Below are 16,148 nucleotides of genomic sequence, written 5' to 3'. Positions count from 1 at the left end.
TTATAAAAGCCCATTAATTGGCTGTGCTTTAATTGGGAAAGATGCTCGCCTTTAGAAAAAAAAAAGTTAGTATAATTTATATCAATTAAAAACACCATATGCTGAAGTAGATCAATTTTGAACTTCAACATCCCTAAAATAAATATCAAATACACTGCAAATAAATAAATAGTTAATAAAGCAATGGGACTGTATCGTAATGTTCATGAAACAAATTAATAGTAAGGAAATGACATTAGATTTCAAAACTAGACAGGGAAAAATAATTTTTAAAGGAGTTTCGAACATGTAAAACCCAGGTCAAAGTTACGGTTTCAAACTAAATCTGAGGTATACATTATAGGATATTAGTATCTACATAGAATTAACAGAGATTAAAACACAAATCTTCCAAAATAATCAAACCAATTTGAATTTGTTTCCTTTTGAAATGACAAAATACAAATGCAATGTACAAAGTAAGCTGTGTGAGATCTTTACATTGTACAGAGCATTCTGCTTCAAAAACACCAAAGAGATGATCCAAAGTTCATGGAAGGATAGAAAAATCCATGTTTCACACATTAAATAGTTGACTGTGTCCCAACTTTTATGCTTGATCATCCAGGTGACTCTAAAAAGGATCCAGGGAACTAAAGATTGCCCATGCTTCCTGCTTTCACAAAAATGGAGCTTTAGTAAGTTGTCCACCTTTTTCTTCACATTATAAATATATAATATCCATGTGCAAAAAAAAATATTGAATCTCATCCACATTTTATGGACATGGCATCATTAAATCTCATAATTCTGCATATGATGTAGGATGAGTGGCAAAGTCTAGTTGTCCCCAAGCTTGATTTTTCTTTTCTTTTTTATTAGGTCAAAATGTAAGCGGCAAAGTTTTTTAATAAAGTATTAGTTTTTCCATTTACCCCCGTCCGTACCCTTCCCCCTCTGGATTCCAAAATGTGCCTCCCCTGTGGAAGTCTGCATCATCAAACCTAATGATGAGCTCTAAATGTATATGGAAAAAAAATTGAATAACATACTAGTTTTTCTAACTCCTCCGTCCATGCCTTCCTCACACTCAATTCTAACATGTGGCTCCCCTGTGGAATACAAAGACCTCAAGCCCGTAGAGGATGGGATTAGTTCTAACTCTTATTTAATTTAGCTATGAAGTATAGATTTCAAACTGAAAATGCAATGTATAAGACTTTTTATGTGGGTGTTAGTTCCAGGACTTTTGTTTAATTGGAGGTTAGTAATGCATTATTTGGATGTGACATCGCACTGTGTTTTCCCTAAATCCAAAGTCCATGGTCTCATAAAGAAAGGCCAAATAAACTCTTGATACAGAGCTGGTCGTAAAATATGAACTGAGTGCATTGAAGAGGCAATCCTTAGCCTGCGTCAACTACTCGATCCGACAACATAGGCTGCTCTAAGAGCTAAGTGGATGAAAATGCATTAGCCAGTTAGTTTTCAGTTGTCTATGTCAATGTGATGGATGCCATGCTGAGGTGCGTCCAAAAATGATGTAATCAATCTGATAGGCCCAGGAGATCCTTGTAGTGTGTACTATTGTCACAGATAAGATATGGAAGAGCTGTTTTTGGATTAGATTGTGTTAGTTTTTGCATCAATGTTTCAAATCAGGATCACACTCTAATCCAGAAACAGCTTTTCCAAATCTCATAAATTGTAGAAACTTGATGTCTATAACATATAAGATAATAAGGATATTGCAACTATGTAGATGTTTCTGTCAAAAGGCTAAATAGAGCCTAAATTTGAAAATAGAAACATCTAGGGGGCCAGGATGATTGTCATTAACTGTCTTCGTGGACCACTCGCTCAATTGGCCAGAATGATTGTCATTAAATGTCTTCCTGGACCACTCGCTCAATCCTCTTTTAAATGTCTTAATGGAAACATTTATAAGCTGTAGAAGCCAAGAGACCTCAAAGAACCAACATTGTCTCTCCTGTGTCAGACACAGAGAGGGAAGTGACCTCAAAGGAGGAAAGAGCCAATTAAACATGTATATTAAATCTGACCATGTCAACAAATCTAAAAGGGAATAATAGTTATACAACCTACAAAATAACATAGAAGTAATACATGTAAGAGCAATGATTTGTATATAAAGTGCCCTTCAACAAGCATGCAACATTAAAAAGCTACACAGATTTTGCAAGGAGGCTGTTGTATGATAAAAATGACCACTAACCCTTATCCAAATCAATAACATAAGAAGATGTTTGATGTCAAGCCAAAGATATCGCATTCTAGCGAACTATTGGTGTGAAATACAAATATGTTTGTGTTTAGCGACCAAATCTCATAACTCTCCGCTATCCAAGGATTTTATTCTTAATCAAGAAAAAAGGAAAAATTGAATTCGAGTTTCTAATCAACATATTTTCTGGCAAAGATAACATTAGTCTGAATAAGTAGATCAGATGTTTCAAGAAGGTTTTGTCTTCTATCTTGCAGCAAACAGTTTGCTTATCATTGACAAATTTAGTGTTGCCATTGTGGTGAATGTTGAGTCAATTTAAGATTTAAAATGGTACAAGCAAAAACACTCCTTAATCTACAACTTTATGGGGGGTTGGTTACAAGGACCACTTGGACACAATACCAAAGATCTAGAAAGCCCTAGGTGAGATGCAGCTTCTATTTAGCACGAAACAATATCATACTTTGGGTTGTGCGAGCCTCGTAAATTTGGAAAATAAATTCCAAGTTAGGACATGCCTTCTTACAGCGTTGTACCTTAAGTGAAGGATTTCACAGGCATTCATAACTAGGATGTACTTGTTATGAGAAATCAGAGTAATTTTCAACATATCTGAGAGAGTCCCTTCTAAGATGTTGATATAGATATACATGATGTTGATATAGATATACATGAGCCAATGCAATTTCCACAGTTCATAATGTTAGATTTGTTGAATTTCTGGATAAAAATGTGTGTAATATTTTTTGTCATCAATGTTTTGGATCATATTTCATGATCCATCATCAGAATGAAATAGCTACTGAGCAGAAAATCCTAATGAAAGATCATGAAATATGATCCAAAATGTTGATGATGAAAATATTGCACATTGTTATATCCAAAAGTTTAACAAATCTAATAAGATATACTTGTTTTTACTTCCTCTAAAAAATTTGGATATGGCATTTAGGGTTACTGGAGATCAACTGGGAGAGAAACGAAAATCAGCAGACATGATAAGGGAAAGGAATTGGCTAACACATTGCCTAATTTATGTCCATGCTTACTTGGGAAAAACACTTTCAAATAAGTTAGAACCAAAATTTATAAACTATGGTAGCAAACACTTAATTTTGTAACCCTTCAAGTTTTATTTTTCCCTTAATTATGGGCAATTTATCAGAGATTGCTCAAGAATCTCACTTACATCATAAATGCTAAGAATAAAGCACACAAAGGGTAAGCATAAAACACAATAACTTTTATAGTGCAAGACACATTAAAGTTTAGTACAGTAGATAATGGAAACAAGTGATCTAATACTGTCTCCGAGGTGTTAGTTATTTCCTCCTCGTTTTAAGAGGAAACTGTAAGAAATTTCTTAGTCTTACAAGTTGAATGGGTGGGCCAGGTTGGATGGAATTGTGTTTCATCTTACAAAGAGATCGGTTCCTATAGTTCAAGAATGTTGAAGCGTGAAGATATATAGTCTTAAATGCTCTACATTGTCTCTCAATGAAATAGTACGACTTGACATACCAAATACATTGTTTTCATGGAGCGTCTCTTCTTGAATATGGTAATCCAAAAGTAACCTTTGATGGACTACTAAGAAATTGTATAAATTAAATCTGCAACAAGAATGGAATGCATATGATTCATGGTATTTTGAATCCAACGCATAAGAACAAGAGCAATCGAGGGAATAAACTACTTTTTATTGGACTACTAAGCAAAGATATTTTAAATTACAATGCTACCAGAATATGCATTGTGAACTTAGGAATTGTAGAGCTTCAGATTATTATATTGAATTGTTTCTTTATCAAGAGAATGTGTTGCCAAAAAAGAAGTTGAACGTTATTTAAGAAGTTTATGATGGAATTCCATCCCTATTTTGAAATGTCCGCCGATGCAAATTGAGAAGAATCAGCCTTGTAGAAGCAAAAGCCAGGAGCAAACAGTGTTAATGATAGCCTGACTTGTAACCATACCGGTTCAAAGCGTTGCCATTTTTTTATTTTTTTACCAAATACTGGTCTTTAGGTTGAAAAACCTCCCAAAAAAAAAACAACACATGGGAAAATTCAATAACTATTAAATAATTCAGGGTTTATTGAATGAGTCCATTTTTTTTCCTTTTTTTAGTTTTTTTCAAAATGTCATCTTTCCTCGCATATATTTTATATGTACTAATCTTTCCATTTGTTCATTTTACTTTCTCTAAAATCAAAGCACACGTATACAAAAGAATCCTGTAGATAAAGGAATTTTAAGAATCAATAGAAAACTAAGAGTATGACTCAATATTGCTATCCTTAGTTTTGTGCTCTAAGTTATACGTTATGATAAAAATTCGAGAGTCTAGGCTTAGGACAAAGTTTATAATTTGTAACTGGCAATATTAAACAAATGCTATTTGTGTTATATGTTTCGTTTTCTACACACTATTTTCCGTAAGATAACGATAACAGTTACTTTTCTCCTTTTTTGCACGTTCTTCAAAAAAATTCAGTTTTGACAATTTTTCCCTGTTTGATATTTGAGTGCTTGAAATCCTACACTTTCAGTTTGCCATACCAGTGCCATGCAAATGGAATGGACTATGATCAGCCTCATCTGTGAGAGTTGTTGATATCAATGCCATGTAAACGGAATGCTATTATGATCAACCTCATCTTGTTATTGATAATAGTGGACCAAAAACATGTTAGAATGAAGCAGTCTATTTGAGGATGAGATGCAATAGAAATTCCATAAAGACAAGTCTTGGGATATATCTAGTCTTCATTAATTGACTGAGTGACTTCATTGTGATTTGAGGATGTTTCCTTTCAAGAGATGGCAGTACAGGTTGCTTGCACCTGTAGTAATTTTTCCTTCAATTGTGGACAGCTTTGCATGAAAAGAATAAAGGAATTACCATTTAAAACTAAAGATGGACAATAGGCCAAGAATTGATTTAGAGATCATCCCTGAAGATGGATGAATGTTATCTAAGGTTGACCAGAAGAAAAATCTAGTTATTTCAATATGTAAGGTTTCCTAGGGTCCACACTAAGAGCAGATGGTGTTTCGGGTCTACTAGAGTTCGAAAATTGGCTTCTTACAAAGCCTTTATGGCATTGTTTTGGATAGCCTTTCAAACTTGGTTAACCTTGGTTTTGTGAAACCATTCTTGGGGGAGCATGGGCTCTGTAATTCTAGTGTGCGGATGACCAGAGCCTTAGTTACTGAGGAATTTTTCAACAAGTTACGTGCCCACATTTCAAACTCTTGGGGATTGTATTCTTAACAGAATCTTCTGCGCGGGGGATTTTTTTCATACTGCAAAAAGATCAAGGAAGGTTGTAAGATGCAGAGGAAGCCTCTGTTCATCTGCTGACAGAAGAGGAACTCGCAAATTTTAAAATTTCCTCTCACTCTCTTTCAAAGAGACATGAAGACTCGGCTTTGTTCAATCAAGATTTGGCAGAGTATGTTGATAAACTCAAGGTAATCCTTCTTGACATATTTTTGGAAATTTATAGCTTCTTTACCCTCTCGCTCATTTCTAAGCTTAGCATTACCAAAGCCACTGCACAGGATTTTCTGTAGCTTGGTGTAAAGATGGTGGAGATGGAGATAGAATGCTCTAGCCTGAGTGTATCTAATAGTTAAAAAGTTGGGCCATGTCAGAGGATCTTTGGTCTGTTGTTGGACCTTTGATCTGTTGGTAAAGTTGAATGGTTCTGAATAAGTCCACGAGAGACCAAGTCTTGCTGAGTGCAACGCTCCAACATCATAAGGGATGAGGTTGGGATTATGACCAGACAAATTTGACAGAATGGATACCCCTCAATCCTTGACTCTCAGTTGAAGAAATTTCAGTCTATCTAGATTGATCCAAAAAACCCCCATAAAAAAAAGGGTGGTAGGGGGACAAAGGTGAGAGAACAGTTTGGTTTATTTAGTATGTTGCTTGGTTTATTTAGTATGTTGCTCTGGCTGGCCCAGTTTAGCAGGATTCTTTTTTGTCTCGATGGTAATTAAAAGTAAAACTAATCATTTAATTATTTCAGCTTTCATGACTGTGCATTTAGCTTAACTTCTTAAATTCTTATGGGTGTGCTCAATATAGAACTCATAATTAACCTATCAAAAAACCATAATTTTATATGCATGCCAATAAATAACAACCTTACAAAATTCTAGTCTAATTACCTGTAGAATGTTAAAGACCTTTTCGGCAATGTATTTTTGTTGTAAACTTGCACCCTTCTGTTGCAATTTGTCGGGATGCACACACAGCCTTGCCTTCTGATAGGCTTTCTTGACAGCAGCTCCTTCAATAATCTCAATAAGGGGAACTGGCCTCCATCCACATTCTGGCCAAAGCACCTATAGTAACAATTCAATTTAAAATATGAAGCCATTAAAGTTGATATATATCAAAAGAAATAATTCTAGGAAACGATTTCATCAGCCAATGGCAAATACATTCATGTCGGCCAAAGAAAATAGTATCCTTCTTTAAAATACCTGGGCTCCTCAAACTCGGCATTGATATTTGCATTTTGGTAAAAGCGTTAATATTGCATTTCAAAAGTAGAGAAAAAATATTTCTATTTACCTTATAGTTATACTATGCCAAAATAGAAATGATGTAGATATAAATCTATGCTTGTCGTGTTATGAAACAAACACAAAATTATGAATTATGGGATGTTCAAATCCCAGTGTCCAAAGATGAGAAATTTACATATTGCAGTGTTGAAAGTAAGGCACGGATGTTGCCTTCCTTGCCTGCTGACCAACGTTTTATCTCAACATCCAACTTATCCGAAGTTTTCTGCAAGGCAAGATTACATTTCGACAAATGTTACCATATTGAATGTCTTCAAACGAAAGGCAGAAGGCCATGCCATGAATGGGAGGAAAACCACGATCTGTCAGATATAGCATGAGCAAAGAAAGACGAAAAAAAGACCCATTACTTACAGTCTTCTCTTCTTGTTCTTCTTCAATTTCCAATTCTTTGTGCTTCTTCTCAACCAATATTTTGGACTGCAATTACGAAATGCAAAAGGTTATAAAATATCTTATTTTAAAGTTCCTTAACTCTCTCTTTGATCGCAGGCTTTCCTACACATACCAGTTAGCAATCAAAGAACTTGGGAGAAAAATTAATGCAGAATGGGTGGTGAGATAACCAATCATGGTGCCAATTGAAAGCAATAAAGAATTATGGCACTAAAGTGCATGTCATTACCGTAGTTACAAAAGGTTGAGGTACAAAGTTTGGATGAAAATTTGAATGGGAACAAGAGAGTCACATTCTCATCTTCCTGTGGCTAACTAATCTTCATACTGCCAGATATCTTGAGTTGTATGTAAAAAGTTATATTGATTGGTTCTAGATAGATTGCATCACAATTCAAGTAAAGCAAAGAGGCAAAATGCAAACCGAATATCTAATGGTCTACATTGTTTATCTATGCACTCGTGTAAGCATTGTCGATTCCACCTCTTCAAAGAGGTATAACGCAAACCAAATATCTAATGATCTACATTGTTTATTGACACACTTGTGTAAGCATTGTCGATTCCACCTCTTTCATTGTCCATTGTCTTTACATCAAATGATTAGTTGCAAAATTACCACGATAGAGAAACAAATTTAGCAGCATTTAAGAAAAAAACTTAAATTTGCCAATAAGACCATTTTAAAGGGATACAATAATGAAAACAAATATTCTGCTTAAAATTTGCATAGATTGTTCCTCGTCTGTTCTCTTCTATAGAAAATAACTGCTACCTAGAAGATAAAAATAAATATAAATCGGCAAAGGCTACGTCTTTCAGAAGATGTTCATTTGTAAATTTGTGTTACAAAATTGGACTTACTAGCTGCATAACATACCACACGCTCTTTAGTTCGAAGATGGCGCTCCTTCTCAAATCTTTTTCTCCGGCTTTCTGTAGTTTCCTTCTCAGTTATTACATCTAAAAAGAATCCAAATCATGACAGTCAACTCAGAATAGTAAATATCATACATCTCCTATGTGTATTTTAGCGACTTGTAACTTGTATATACCTTAAGAGTTAAACAATTGCTTTAGGGAGGAAAATTAGTTGATGCTCTGGTTTGAGGCATTAAAAATTCTCGACTGTAATGTGAACGGAAAGCAAATTCTATGCTGCTACAAAAAGGATTTTTTACAATGCTTTACATAATAACAAAATTTATTAAGAATTCCCCAATTTAAACTTTAGACTGGTGCCCTCTGTTGACATCTCTTCTGTGTTGTCCTTGATGAAAAAAATTGCTCTTGGATGATTCACTTGATTAGTTGAATCTCATTGGTTGTGGCAGATATTTTACAACACGTGACCATCTTGTTTTATTAGTCTTACTGAAGGTATTTGATTTGACCTGGACAGTGATGTGGATGAATAAGATGATGTGGCACAAATTATGCGGATCTCAAAACAGAATTATTTATTGAAAGTTTTTTAATGACTTTATGTTTTTATTGCCCGGGACTTCGAAGATCTTTTTATTTTGGCAAAGTATTTTGGTTTTTGAATACAAAGGAATTAAGCCAAGATATTTTCTTCATCGCTTTGAAATGTTTCAAACCCTAGCCAACATCATAGCACTTTCTCAGACAGTATTTTTCTTGGTAGCATTTTTCAAGATGCGGTGGGTTTATTTGTTTTCCAGGCACCATTGTAAAAGTGCAAAAGAACGTGTGTTTTATTTCAAACACTGCTCAGTTTTTACCTTTACAGTTGGAACAGGTAAATCTTTGGTATCTTGCAAGGATTCTTTGATTTTGGAAATGAAGAATAAAGGCTATTATTTTCTGTTACTTGCGTATATTTCTGGACAGCTACATTGTTTCAGTTTATTGTTAAATAACTTTCTAATTACTTTTATTTGCATTTTAAGATGCAAACCAAAGTAAATAAGGAAGTTTTCAGTTTTACCGTCTTGGGTTCACTGAAAGAGGAATCTTCTTCATTTTTTTTAGTTTTTCAGTTACAGCAGTTGGGTTAACCCCAACTCAAGGAGGTGATGTTCACGAATGAAGGATGGCTTCATTGTTCTATCTATATATATATTTTCTTTGCTTAAAGCAAGAAGTCGGGATTGAAAAATTCAAATAGAAAATCTCTTAAAAACAGAAAAGTTTTTGTATATCTACAGTATTCCAGATGATATTTCAGTTTTTGGGCTTAACAAAGGCAGTATAGTGGAAGGAGTTGGTGCTCCTATGAAAACAGATGTAACAGAGTTGAAGATTTGATGTTAATGAAAAACAGGTTCGAGTGGTTTTTCTACCCCATGAGGGTTTTCCACTCAGGAAAATAATTGTGTCATGTGATGTCTCATTGTTTTGTGCATTTCAGTTTATCATATTCTTGTCAAGCTCTGATACATAATTGGTCTATTATTTGTCATATTATCTATCATGGGTTATGCATGTTTATGTTACATAAATCTGTTTTATATGGCAGTGGGTTTTATTGCAGCACTCTCGTAATTTTCAGATTTCCGTTAATTGCAGCACTCTAGTAATTTTCAGATTTTCGTTAAAGCATTAATAATGATTGTTACTCCTCGATAGAACAATCTATTTGAATGTTTTTGAATATTGTTTTAGTGTTGTATTGTGACTGTATCTTCTAGTTATTTTTAATTAGAAAGAAATCTATTCACTCTAATTCACCCCCCCTCTTACAGTGTTTCCACTTCCAACACCCTCAAGAAAAGGAAAAAGTTCCAAATATGTACCTGCATTGTCGTCTGATGCTAGTGGCATTTCTCGGAAAACCACTGGTTGTTCATGGTGCCATTTCTCTATCCTATTAGAAACCTCCTTCACCTTCATATTTGGTGGAATATGATCAAAAGTTAGCCAGACTATATACATTTTTGTGGGGAGGATGGGTAAGAAAAGAGAACTCACAATTAATGGTATAAATTCATTTCAAAACATACCATAGTTGAAGGATCAATAGCATAAGGATCCCATGGCACTGCCGTCTTAATTTCTTTGATTAGATCTTCTTTGGCATCTTGATCCACTGCTGGAGTTGGAGTTGGCCATGCAGATGTTTCAGTTATATGTTGTTTGATTGGCATCTTGCTGGACTCCCTGCCCCTTCCCTTTCCTTTGTTGGTTTGCAATGCTTGCATTTTTGCTTCTGCTTCGCTTAAAGGATCAAAATTATATGCCTTCTGTAATAAACTCTGTAGTCTCAATTTACTGCCTTTGACATCGTCATTCACATGTTTAATCGGCCTATTTGGAAGAAATTCGTTTTTAGCATTTTCCATTGTTTCTTTCATTGAAGAAATCAGCAGATTATGAGCATTGCTAGCATCTATTCCAATGTCCCTTTCAGGAAGATAAGCTATAGTCTCCCCTCTCTTGGTGTCAATCTCGATAACGTATGATCCAAGTTCATCTGATTCTTCACCACTGTCAGTGCCATTTGTGCTAAGCCGTTTGGTTCCAATCTCTTGGCTTCCTTCTTGTGTGTTAGAGAGCCCAATGTTTGAATTAATTTCTCTGGTTGAGGAAAACCCCAAAGAGTCCACTGAAAGGGATGCACTGTCTTTATTTGAATGCAACCCTTTGGACTCCTGAAACCAATCCCGACAGCTCCTTAACTTGTGTTGTAACTGAAGATCCTCGAGAGGGGAAATTGCCAATCGTTGAAAAGGCCCACTACTAGCTGATAATCGTGACTTTTCAAAACCATTGTCATCCTTCTCTCCTGTATTAGATCCTTTAGCACTATCTAAGCCATGCCTTTCTACACCCACCTTAGAAACTCCCCCACTTATATGCTTATCCAATCCTTGAATATTCCCCACCAATTCATCATCAGATGTATTGCTGCATGATGTAGTTTGAGCAGTAGAATAGAGCTTCTCATTGCTTAACCTAGCTGGGCTTCCTGGTATAGATTCGCCTGGCTCCAGAAAAGTTCGAAATCGTGAGTTAGAACTTCTGGGAGGAAACACACCAAGTTCTTTCTTCTTTTTCAGCCCCTGTTTGCTCTCAGATAGTAATACGGAGGGTTTTGTGCAATGTGCAAAAGGAATTTCCAGAAGATCTGAGGAAGGATCAGGTGGAGAAGACTGAGCACTAGACACAATGGAACTATCATTGTAAAACTTGTAAGGACCACGATGCGAAGATATGCCAAAAGATGGATACTCTGCTTGCTTTGAGGAGTTGTTTACAGGCTGCCTGAACAAATTAAGGAATAAATTTGTCTATTTTTAGTTCAAGAAATGCAAGAAAACTAACACAGACATACAGAAACAGGGTATTCTTTCTGTGGAGAAATCCAACAAAATGTGCAGGCATGCAAAAACAGACAGATAATTTTCTGATTCGGCTCAGCATTATGCAACGGAAAACAAAATTTTAAGAGCTTTTTTTTTCCAAAATCCTGTGTTTCAACTTGTTTTATCATAATTATCACTGTTCCAAAAAAAATTTGGATTGACTGTATTTGAGTTTATCCATTCGACTATGGGTTATGAAGAATTTAGAACACAAAATAAACTCAAATTCAAGGAAAACATCTTTGAAAATCAACTGCAGAAAATCGAAAAATTAAATGTTCAATATCGTTAGACATTAAGACAAGATACCTGAGCTTTGGGGCCAACGGCGATTTATTGCCCAAGGCCTTATACTCAATCCTGGGAAGAGGAGACTGAGCAGGGCTGGGATTCCTCGATGTTGATCTCGAAGCTACCGAACACTTATCAGACATTTCTCCGCCATTAGAAACAGTATCTCCACTAAATATATCATTGTAGAATTCATCAGTAACATATCTTCTCCTGGTTTCTCCGAACACAGGAACATCAGACTGGACTAGGCCTGAAAACCCACCTGAAGGCTGCAACAGTGAATGGGCTTTTCGGGGGTCTTTGAATTGCTTCAATGCAATATACTTGGGAGGCCCCCCAAATACATCACTGAAATCATCAGCCGAATCAGAGGACCCTGTATATGAATTTCTTGCTGAAAGCTTGGGCGATACATTTGCACTAAAGCTTGTCATATTCAATGTCCCAATGCTTTTCAGAAAGCTGTAGTTCATTGCTCTGTTATACTCGTATTCTTCCATTTTAAAAATAATATGGACAAATTTGAAAAACCAAGTATTTCCTTATCGGTTGGCTTAAATTCCTGTCCTCGATTATTCAGCTAATAATTTTCAGAATTTTTAGTGAAAATTGTTGGATAATACGAAGTTGACAGAGCAATCAAGGCAACGAAGCGGACAAAAAACATTTACAGGGCCCAATGGAATCTTTCCAATGGGTTTTCGATGTTGACATTTAGAATAATATGCTTCTTGAAGTAAACCTTGAACGTAGTCATTACCCTCTTTGCACCATTCGATCTTCTTTCCATAATCATCCCCTCAGAATTAATGGAGGATCCAAACTTCAATCCAAGCAAACTTTCAGACAGAGTCTATCAAACATAAAAGCTTATATTCAATAATCTTTAAGACTTGGGCATATTTCTCATCTCAGACTGTCTGCTTTTCCTCTGAAACCTGTCAGTGATAACGGATGAAATGAAAATATTATTACTAGGTAATCTGTATTGTTCGATTTCTGCGCATATCTACAGCAAGAAAACGCCAAAGGAACAAAAATTTTGCAAAGTATAAAACAGTTAAATAACAAAGTTACATTCGAATATGGTAAAACAAATCCTGACTAAATGCCAGCCAATATTGCGGATTATTTGCAACTTTTTCGACCTTTTCTGACACGCAAACTTGCATGACCGAGAAATCTGAACAAATTCTACTTATTTAATTCTTCTGACAAAATTCAATGCCGGGGAAGTCCCCGGCAACGTTAGTCAACTAATAATTTTAATATGGTGGACATCTAAAAATTGGAGGAAAAACTGTTCGAAGTTTTTCTAAATGCTTCAAGCATAAGAGCTTCGTAAGTCTACAATAATTTTAGGTTTGACAGATTAAATCCACAAGCAAGGATGTCAAATGTTGAAATTATTTCATGCATTTAATAAATTTTATATAATGAACATTTAATTTAACCTGTTATCCACTGAACAGCAGTCATAACACAATTACACACAAACATGATGTGTGATTTGAGTGCAATTTTCACATTTGAGTAATGTAGCTTATTTAAGCTCATTTGTTTTCGAAATTCAGCTCAAAGTTGTTGCCATATCAGACTAGAATACAATATTTAGCAATAGAAGCTCAAAGTTTTAGATCGCCATTATTTTTCTTCGTATTAGCTGGCTATTTTTGTCGTTACTAATCGGAGCACGATTTTTTCTGGAAATAAGCTTGAGTTTGTCATTATTGCTCTGAGCAATTTAGAAAATTTCACGGAACGTGATCATCTTGTTGTCATAGCCGATTAGAACAGAAATTTTCCAGAAAATGAACTTGAAAAGCTTTCTCATCATAGATCAGAGCACAAATATTTGTGAAAATGAGCTTTAAGAAAAAACTGTAATCGCAAATTAGAGAATACGTTTTTCAGAAAATTGCTAGAACAAATTGTGTGGCTATTAGAACAAAATGAAATAAAATCAGCAAATGTGCTTAATACAGATTAAAGCTCAAATATCTCAAGAAATGGTCTTAAATTTTTCTCATTATGAACTAGAGCACACGCTTTTCTGAATATGAGATCTTAATTTTCGTCTAACCAATTATAACACAATTTTTCTTAAGAATGAGCACAAAATCGTCGCTGTCGATTAGAGCACAAAATTCCGAAAAAGTAACCTGGAAAAATTTGTCACTGCCAATTAGACCACGACTTTGTTTCAGAAATGAGCACAAAATCTTTATTTAAATGCAATTTTATTAGAAAATAAGCTCAAAATGTCTACAACGATGATTTGGACCCTTCAATACAGAAATAAACCCTGATCTTGACCTCAAAACAGCATTGATTTTCAAAATCTTGGTAGATTCCGAAAAACAATGGGAGAAGTTCAACATACCAAATTGTAAGCCGTATGCCAACCGATTCGCTTCAAATTTGACATTGAAACGAAGCTCATATCCAGAGGAATTCACCTGTGATCTTTATTTTACGATCAAAATTTCAGAAAACTCACATTTCCCTGTTTTGTATAGGGATTATTCAAGGAATAAGCGAAGTTTGGTACTTTCATGCGCAGCTTAGTATTTTCACTTACAACGATAAGTTTGAGTAAGCCACGGTTAGTTTTTTCAGATCTGACGGCTCACATTGATCTCCCGAAAACGCGGGGCAGAACTCAGACGTTCTTTACGCTGACTTGACTGATGTTTAGTGAAGTAGTCAAAATCTTTTTCATTTTAGTGTGTCGTGTTAATTCAGTCATTAAAATAAAGTTTTTTGGCTTTCCCACCTCCAATGGTGTTATGATTATGTGAACATGCCTGCTCTTTTTTATTTAATCTTTGGCCTCCATGGAGACATCATTATTAGAGCACGGGCATTATTCCTTTTGGCCCATTTTAATTGCCGTAATCTTCACTAGCCTAATAAGGGTGGGGCCCTCCAAAGAATGTCGTTACAATTTATTTTTTATAAATCAAGATTTTGTGAAAGTTTGCGGTAACTTCAAACCAAAAAAAAAAAAAATTGAATCTTTGCTATAAAGTATAGACTTCAATATGTGGGCTACGTTTTCTATTTATTTTTTTTAATTGAGTTTTTTCATATTTTATTAATTAACAAAATTTAGAAAGGATATCTGATTATATTTTAATAAAATACTTGGCATACACTATAATAAAAGTTGTATAATAATTATCAACAACTTTATATTTTATTTTATTATTTTTTATAAAATATTTTATATATATAATTTTATTTTATTTTAAATTAATATTTTGATTCTTCTAACTTTATAATTTTATTTTTATACTAGACATTATTTAGTAAAAAAATCTTTTAAATGTATCCACTACCCACCTCATTAAATATTATTCTACCCAATATATTTAAGTATTCATATAGACTTTACATGAGCCAAATATTTAATATAATTAAACCACTACAAATTAATATAGTATCAATTTTGAAGGAATGGACCAACAAGCAAAAATACAAAAAATACTCCCTCATCTATAAAGTTGGTACATGGTATCAACACTACATGAAGGGATCAATAGACATGTCAACAAAAGTGCTCCCTCATCCAAAACATAGATGTGGATTACTACTTATGTCCTTGTATAATTTTTTTGTTTTCAGATTGGATATTTTAATCATTGGTCACCAGTTGTTTTCATACATTTTTTTTTTTTTTTGGTATTAAGTAATAATTTTTAAATATATGATGTCATTATATTCTAAAATGTTCTTTTATATAATTCTTTAACAAAATAATTATATAATGTTTAATCTATTTATTTATTAGAATAATTATATGAACGTTTTAATATAATTTTTGAATAAATAATTTTTTATTTGTATATATTAATTTTTAATTAAATAGTAGTATATATTTTATATATTAACCAAAATAATGTGATTGAGAGTAGAGGAGTATTAAAAAAAATTAAAGTTTTTAAAAGGTAAAATAGAATAAAATTTTGGGTAAACTTCAAAAGGAGTAAGGAAAGTTAGATAAACAAGCCAATGGGAATTTTAATTTTGGTAACACAAGAATTAGAAGGTCTAATTATAAAAAGGTGATTTTTTTTTGTGTAAGACAAAAAAGGACAATATTTTATAAGTGCAAAATAACTAGGAGATTGGAAGGATCTTTGAAGAAGTAGAGCTTAATGAGCAAAAGAAAGTAGAAAGTGAAAGGTGAGGTCATAAGGTCTTTGCCTTCAATGCTTTAGAAATGACTATTCCAAACAAAATGTAAGAATCTCCAATAGAGATGCTAAAAAGGAAGGTGATCATCATGAAGT

The 16,148-nt window shown here is 34.1% G+C and overlaps 1 protein-coding gene across 4 annotated transcripts; it reads right to left on the bottom strand.

The window, feature by feature from the left end:
* Positions 1-312: 312 nt before the first annotated feature.
* Positions 313-14,597, bottom strand: LOC131046018 (J domain-containing protein required for chloroplast accumulation response 1). Of its 4 annotated transcripts, none has more exons than XM_057979652.2 (9): positions 14,237-14,588; positions 11,869-12,791; positions 10,198-11,458; positions 9,991-10,081; positions 8,112-8,167; positions 7,190-7,255; positions 6,951-7,040; positions 6,413-6,589; positions 313-652 (listed from the first exon to the last, which is right to left on the bottom strand). In XM_057979652.2, the coding sequence occupies exons 2-9, from the start codon at positions 12,351-12,353 to the stop codon at positions 614-616; spliced, it is 2,265 nt and encodes a 754-aa protein (XP_057835635.1). In that variant the 5' UTR covers positions 12,354-12,791; positions 14,237-14,588; the 3' UTR covers positions 313-613. The 4 variants fall into 4 exon arrangements, with proteins under 4 accessions (XP_057835635.1, XP_057835634.1, XP_059074063.1 ...); XM_057979651.2 differs by having other exon boundaries at positions 389-652; positions 8,112-8,194; positions 14,237-14,585; XM_059218080.1 differs by lacking the exons at positions 313-652; positions 6,413-6,589 and having other exon boundaries at positions 6,952-7,040; positions 8,096-8,167; positions 14,237-14,597.
* Between the last annotated feature and the right edge of the window lie 1,551 nt (positions 14,598-16,148).

The sequence above is a fragment of the Cryptomeria japonica genome, chromosome 3 (genome assembly GCF_030272615.1).
Source record: "Cryptomeria japonica chromosome 3, Sugi_1.0, whole genome shotgun sequence".
Taxonomy (NCBI): domain Eukaryota; kingdom Viridiplantae; phylum Streptophyta; class Pinopsida; order Cupressales; family Cupressaceae; genus Cryptomeria; species Cryptomeria japonica.
The sequence above is the reverse complement of the archived record's forward strand: the minus strand, read 5'-3'. Positions and strand labels throughout refer to the sequence as shown.

What these genes read in the sequence shown, in the direction of transcription:
- LOC131046018 (XM_057979651.2), bottom strand. Translation starts at nt 12,353, where the DNA reads ATGGAAGAATACGAGTATAACAGAGCAATGAACTACAGCTTTCTGAAA. An exon ending in TTCGAACTAAAGAGCGTGTG is followed by an intron (nt 7,256 to 8,111) that starts GTATGTTATGCA and finishes TCGTAATTGCAG; the next exon opens with TCCAAAATATTGGTTGAGAA. An exon ending in TACTTTCAACACTGCAATAT is followed by an intron (nt 6,590 to 6,950) that starts GTAAATTTCTCA and finishes TTGTTACTATAG; the next exon opens with GTGCTTTGGCCAGAATGTGG.